Source organism: Nansenia antarctica (genome assembly GCF_963989245.1).
Source record: "Nansenia antarctica genome assembly, chromosome: 5".
Classification (NCBI taxonomy): domain Eukaryota; kingdom Metazoa; phylum Chordata; class Actinopteri; order Argentiniformes; family Microstomatidae; genus Nansenia; species Nansenia antarctica.
The window spans coordinates 47,895,065-47,902,564 of NC_137690.1; the positions used below are offsets into that span (position 1 = coordinate 47,895,065).

The following is a 7,500-nucleotide window of genomic DNA, read 5'->3' on the forward strand; positions in this document are numbered from 1 at the left end:
TTACCAGGTAATCAGGTAAACAGGCAGGCAGGTAAACAGGCAGGCAGTTACCAGGTAATCAGGTAAACAGGCAGGCAGGTAAACAGGCAGGCAGTTACCAGGTAGTCAGGTAAACAGGTAGTCAGGTAAACAGGCAGGTAGTTACCAGGCAGGCAGGTAAACAGGCAGGCAGGTAAACAGGCAGGCAGTTACCAGATAACATACAGCAGTGTAACACGCTGGAGGGATCGGGGAGTGACATCAACTATAGGAGAATTACTAATAATTATTATATTAGTATTAACAATATTTAACAGTCTGGCTCGTATGTTAGATATTTGTCATCTACTGGTAGATAGATAGATAGATAGATAGATAGATAGATAGATAGATAGATAGATAGATAGATAGATAGATAGATAGATAGATAGATAGATAGAGAGACAGACAGACAGACAGACAGACAGACAGACAGACAGATATATTTATTTTTTTTTTTTTATTTTTACAGTTTAAAAGTCCAGAGCCCATGTTCCTTCTCCCTATATATCTGTTCCTTCTCCCTACAGGCCAGTCCACAAGTCAATCAATCAATGTCAGTCGACATGAGCTGGTACAAACCGACAACACGTCGCTGTGTTCAATTTGAAGTCAGTCAGTCTGATATGAAGTCAGTCTGTCATCGAAGTCCCATTGAATCGAAACCTCTTCATCCCCTCTACGCCCCTGTAAATAAACTATAAACAAACAAACAAAACAAATCCATTCTAGCATTGTGACTGGCAATGGCCCCTGGCCCGAGCATAGATTACTTTTTCAGACGACGACTGATGGATAGATGATTCACTTACTTAGATGTATTTGTTGTAAGTCACTTTGAATAAAGGCATCTGCTAAATGTAAAAAAATAATCATAATAGCACACACACACACACACATACATTGTGTTCGGAATATAATTATTTACATGTGAAGTAGAGGGAAGCTGTTCAAGACTATTGGGATGTGCCTCATTTCTTCACCTCGACACTCTGAGTCTACCCACCTGCCTATGCAGATACTGCCCCCTCCTGGCTCACTAAGGAACATACATTACCGTTGTACTCTTCCCAAGGCCATCAATATGCAAACTGACATAAATATTTAAGCTTGATGGATGAAGTGAGGGAAGGTGAACGTTATGAGATATTGATGACTGTGTTTATGCTCGCGATTATTCATTCTGACCGCTAATTAACAGTAACGGCTTTTACTTTCCCTGTCATTATTGATAGCCTGAGGTTCAGAAAGCTCCGTGCCTGTGAGAGTGGTAGACATACCTTACACGTATTACTCAGTTATTGATATACTGTTAGATATAACTTTTCCAAAGCAGGTTACAAAGCGCTTTACATAACAATGAGAGACAACCGGTTCATCATTATTGAGCTGGAGAAAACTGGGATCCCAATCCGACATTTCATAGCACTCGTGTTAGGGTTGCTAGGCTACGGTTAAACCCTAGGTGTAGGTAATAACTTTTTACAAGTCTAGTCTGTCCAATGGTCAAGCTTTCCAGAAGCTTCCTAATGGTTGTAATGGCTAATGTTCCCTCTGCAGCGATCAGGGGAAGAGATCCCTTGAATGATATGTTTTATTTATGAACCGACTGTTTTGGTCCGGAAAAAGCACTTTCTAAAATGGAGCGTCCTACCTGACACTCGATTGGTATAAAAAGATGTTGTTGCTGCCAGGGGTGTTCTAGAGGAGGGGTCGAGGGTGTCTGGTTCCTCTTCCAACGGTGCGCGCTGCGCATGCAGAAACACAACAGCTAATGTCCAACACTGCACAAGTCCATTTCGGGCGGTTATATTATTATTAGGGAGGGTGTTGCTGTTGTTTGGGAACACAAACTGAAGTGTGGGGGCCAGGGGTGGCAGATTGCCAACAAAGTTACGCCCTGCTCCTTCAGTATATACAACAACATAATTACGAGCTCAGTTGAATAGAGATATTGATTGTATGCTTTTCTTTTTGCACCTCCTGTGTGTGTGTGTGTGTGTGTGTGTGTGTGTATGTGTGTGTGTCTGTCTGTGTGTGTGTGTGCCTCTGCGTGTGTGTATGTGTGTGTCTGTCTGTCTCTGTGTGTGTGTGTGTGTGTGCGTCTGTGTGTGTGTCTGTCTGTATGCGTGTGTGTGTGTGTGCGTGCGTGCGTGTCTGTGTGTGTGTGTGCGTGTCTGTGTGTGTGTCTACCCACCGCCCCACCCCCCCAGGTGTGTCGGGAGTACCAGAGGGGCAACTGCACGCGGGGGGAGAACGACTGCCGCTTCGCCCACCCGTCCGACAGCACCATGATCGACACCAACGACAACACCGTCACCGTGTGCATGGACTACATCAAGGGCCGCTGCTCCAGGGAGAAGTGTAAATACTTCCACCCCCCCGCCCACCTCCAGGCCAAGATCAAGGCCGCCCAGCACCAGGTCAACCAAGCTGCCGCCGCCGCAGCCATGGTAGGTGTACCTCCGTAACTACGCCCCCCCCCCCCCGTACACAACAACCAGGACGACCCCCTCCTCACACTCTCACCTCAGACCCTACCCTGCCTTGTCATGACCGCCCATCCTCAGGACCTAGTTAGTCGTTGTCCCTAACCACAGATCAGGGGGGTATGAAGGAAAATCGCTGAAGGAAATTGCAGGCTTATTCATGGCTTATTAAGTCGAGTTATTAAGAGAGTTATCAAAAATAAGCCTGGATTTTCCTTTAGCGACATTGATGGATTACCCCCCCCAGATATGTTCATATACACCCTGATGGTTGAGTTTAGGATTTGGGTTGAACAGGTAGTTAGGTCAATGCACAATGTAACATGGTTTTCTTTGGAGCTTTGGTCTGGTCGATTCCAGTTTTGGGATATTTGATTTGATTTAATGTATGTATTCCCTTACTGAGATACTTGGTAGCCATGTTTTGAAATTAACTCTATGATGATGGCTACTGTGAATTTTACAATGATGAGGTATACCCTCATCGAACATCAACATATGTTGAGGTATTATACACCCTTGTTTATTGTCAACATCACTATGACACCTATTCATTATGGAATATTAAAGATATTGATCCGGAGACCAGAGGTCTAATTTGCTTCCATTCATAGCCTTCAGATGACCACTAGATGAGTTGCATTTACATTTACAATGTTGGCATTTAGCAGACACCTTTATCCAAAGCGACTTACAACAAATACATTGTCTAAGTAAGTGAATCATCTGTCCATCAGTCATCGTAAGAAAACGTGATCTATGCCATGACCAGATGTTCTCCTGTAGTGATGCTATCAAAACAACCTATATCAAGTAAGAGAACTAAATATCCATATTGAATGGACCAAAGCTAAGGCACATGGGAAATCATGCTTTTTTCATCATCATTTTTTGAGTAAACAATCCCTTTGAGGGAATCTGATCTTAAATCTGTCGTTAGGTGCAACTTCTACCTCAAGTCTCCCCTCAACCTCACAGCACATATCCCAAGCTCTGCTGCTCCTGTCATCTCCTATGGCTCCTCCCCCTTCTGCCCAGCCCTCCAGCCCTCCCATTCCTGTCACCCCCCCCCCCCCACCCCACCCCCTCCTGTCATCTGCCCCGCCGGCTCCTGTATCCTGCCCTACCTACTCCTGTCATCTGCCCCTCCCCCTCTGTCACCCCCCCTCAGCCCCACCCCCTCCTGTCCTCTGCCCCGCCCCCTCCCCTAGCCCCTCCCCCTCCTGTCATCTCCCCGCCCCCCTTAGAAACTCTGACCACAAGCCAAGCTGAGAACCGTTAACGGTAATGTGTGATTTTATCAGCAAAAAAAAAAAGGGAGCCAACTTCCCTTTTACTTGTTTATACTATTATTATGCTGTATAACATGTGTTATAACCTATGTTATAACTGTATGCCTTCTAATGCTTAACTGAAAACACTATAGAAGTGTCGACTTGTTATGCTTTGTGGGGTTACAGACTCATGTTGACTCTTGATACTGGGAGAGAGTTGCCTTCTAATTACAACTTCCTGGTTCAATGAAGCATCCATAAAGCGTGTATAAGGCCTTCATACAGCTGCTGCCTCAAAACTAGGGTGTCAAAGCAGGCCTATGAGGCATCTACTACACTGTATGTAGGCCTTCTACACGCTTTATTAAAGCTGTCATTTGTTTAAAGTGTAATCAACTTCTCTTTGGCTCAGAAGTAACAAGCCTTCAGTTATTAATGTGCACGCCCTAGTCTTGTTATTTTGTTGTGTATTGCATTCCGATGATTTGTTTTTTATTTGTTTTTTTGTTTTGTTTTGTTCCTTTTTTTTGTTCTTTTTTTTCTCACCAACCCAAACTGCACTGCTGCTCCCATGATGCACCTCTGCTTGCTGGTTTATGTTAATGCGCTTGAACCCCCATTGGCCCATTGCCATCATGTGCTCGCTGCCTGCTAATTAAGACTCAGTCGGCTGTCAAATCACTGAAGCGACCCCTCGACGCAACCTTTGACCTGGTACTATGACCTTTCACCTTTAAGCTTGGCATGTAGCTCTGTTATTCTAGATACTGTAGTCGTTCAACTAAAAACCTTGTAAATACCGTATATAGTATTTATAAGGTATTTAATATACAGTTATTTACTGTTTACTAAGATCTTATTGATGGGGTGATAAATTGATTGTGGCCTATTGGTTAATAGTTTGGACTGCCATTGCCTTCTATCTTTTACATGTTGAAATTAAATGTGATTGGATAAAAGCTAACCTAAGCTTATCTAGCTATATTTACCATTCCAAAGTCAGTTTATCACCTCTGGGCTACTCTAACTTCACTACAGAAGGTCTTGTTAATGTATTTAATCAAGTAACAACTTTTGTTGTATTTTAAATTGTTACAACGTAGACATTTGGTAGCATGAGTAGTGCCTACATACAAATGTATACAGTGTAGATTGTATTGCATGAATTTATTATTTCCAATTCTGCATGTCTGATTCTGGGAGAGGTACTTCTGTTTGTTATGACAGAATGAACGTGGCCTGTAGCTACAGTTTGTCATGGGGCTAGCAGTGCAGCTTTTCCTTGTTAATCTAATTTCTGTTGACAGCTCTTATCAAAAGAGCTCCCGAGATCGCACATTTCGTGCAATATTAGCATTTGCTTGTTTTGCATTATCCATATATACTTTACAGAGCTTACCGGTAGTCATAATATGATCATTTCCGTCGATGTTGTCTGTGTGTTGATGACAGCTAGGCTAGCACCAGTAGCAGCTTGCTTTTGAAGGAGTAGCATAGGCCACTTGCTTGCTTGCTGATGTTTTGTTTTGGTTTTAGAAGGTGACACCTATGTCCTCTTAATGACATTCTCTTCTCTCCCTGTCCTTTATTTATATCACCACCATTCCTTTATTTTTCCTCACTCCCATCCCTTTGTTTTTGTGTGTGTTCCCCACCATCTGGTCCCTCCTTTAGGGACTCCCCCCCATTTTACCTCCGTTACCAAAGAGACCCGCACTTGAAAAAGCCAACGGTGCCACGCAGATGTTCAACGCTGGCATGTTCCAGTACCAACAGGCCCTGGCCAACATGCAGTTCCAGCAGCAGGCTGCCTTCATACCATCAGGTAAGGTTTGACACCTCCGATGTCATCTGACCTCCACTGACTGACAGTCAGGCATGTATGTTAAAACGAACTAAACTGATTCTGATTTTGGTTGGTATTATTTTTAAGTAGGTGTATAGAGGTGTATGGAAGTATGATCATATGAGGTGAAACACAAAGAAACACGCACACATATGCACGCACACATATGCACGCGCACACACACACACACACACACACACACACACAGGCATCTTAAAACTGTCCCACAGTCCTCCCTGACAACCTAAAATTAGCCTGACATCGATTCTGCTCAGTGAGTGATACTGATACTCAGCCTCTGCACTCCTCACAGTATTGGCCTGTCAAGTCACAGTAATTTACACTGACCAGACCGTCATCCATAGAGACCCATGTGCCAACAACTTTTACATTACCAGAAGGAGAATTAGACCATTCGTTCTGGCACATCAGTGATTATAGATCAGTGAAAGTTATTGTCTGGGGCCAAGACAGGCTGTAGTGGTGTACCCAGTGTTAGAAAGATGCCCTACAATACAAACACACCATCTATACGCCTCACATCTGAAGTCTTTGTTTACAGTATGTGTTTTTGTTCACATCATTGATGTCAGCAATATTATTTGTGACACGGTCTGGTCAATTGGTCCGCAAGTCGGCATCCGATTTAATGTTCAGACTTTTCTTTCGAAAAATTTAAACCCATTTCAGCGTTGTTGAAAATCAGCGACACACTCGCTAGTCAACTAACACAGCTTGTTTTGTGAGCCTACTAACAATGTAAAGTAGTAGTTATAGTTACCTATAGGTAGCGGTGGGGACTACTCGCTCTCCATTGCATTGCAGTATTTTGCGGGGTTGTGTCGTGATTTTCAACAACGTTGAAATGTATTTCCGTGTTTCGAAATAAAAGTCTGAACATTTTGATTGGTTGCCGACTTGCGGCCCAAAGGACCAGACCGTGTCACATTTGTTCAACAGATGATGATTTTAAGCAGTTACAGTTGGCTGTTACCCACAACTAACTGTAACTGCTTAAATGTGACAGTTGGTTTTTACCCGCACAGCACCTTGGTGATGTATTTGTTGTAATGCTGTTTTTTTTAAATGTACTGTATCCTCTGTGTGCTCATAACAACACTCTCTCCCTCTGTGGTCTGACCTCTAATGACACTTGTGTTGTTGTTGTTGTTGTGTTGATTTCTTCTCCCCATCTCCCTTTTCCGATCCACTTCCTGTGGCAATGCATGATGGGCAGGCTCAATATTTTGCATGACACCTGCAACAAGTGTTGGTAGGTGCCAGCTCTCTTTCCTGATTATCTCTGAGCCTTTTCCGTCACTCACACTCCATCTCAATTCATTCACTTATGTGATTACTCTCCTTGTCTTGTCTCCTTCACCTGCGCTGATCTAGAAAGACATCCGGGTTTGAATCTCAACCGTCTTTCCTTGATTGCTTATTGGTTCCTCTTGTCGAAACCCCATTGGAGGAGCCGGTCTGAGGAGGGGAGGGGAGGTACCTCGGACCTTCTCATCCAATGGGTTTTGAGAAGGAGGTGACGATAGAGGACGCAAGGAAAGACTTGGTCTAGTACAAGAGATGGAAGCAATATGGCAGAAAACTACCAGGGATTTTGCTGTGCCTTGGCCAGTTTTGTGGTTGAAGGAAGGCAGATTGGAGAAGGAAGCTACTTTAGACTATTGATATGCAGCACAAGTGTTGTAGCATACTGCTAACAAATGTCAATTGCATTAAAACAAATTACCATTTCAATTTCCATTTGAATTGAAAGGCATTGTTTAATAAATATAGAAATAAAATCCATCCTTGCTTATGCCCTGAGGGTGAGTGTGGATTAGGATGGACTGTGAGTTGCAGATAGGGTTAGTTT

At 43.5% G+C, this 7,500-nt stretch overlaps 1 protein-coding gene across 11 annotated transcripts in view; it reads left to right on the plus strand.

Moving 5' to 3' along the window:
* The window catches only part of LOC308157224 (muscleblind-like protein 1), a gene marked incomplete at both ends in the record, with an annotated part of 82,830 nt that overhangs the window by 72,393 nt on the left and 2,937 nt on the right, over positions 1–7,500 (plus strand). For 2 of the 11 annotated variants that reach the window (XM_080530732.1, XM_080530739.1), the window contains 4 exons: positions 2,232–2,471; positions 4,442–4,495; positions 5,456–5,606; positions 6,865–6,900. In XM_080530732.1, the coding sequence (XP_080386858.1) occupies positions 2,232–2,471; positions 4,442–4,495; positions 5,456–5,606; positions 6,865–6,900 (481 nt within the window). The remainder of the gene's footprint in view (positions 1–2,231; positions 2,472–4,441; positions 4,496–5,455; positions 5,607–6,864; positions 6,901–7,500) is intronic. The other 9 variants (XM_080530735.1, XM_080530740.1, XM_080530736.1 and 6 more) reach the window with 5 other exon arrangements.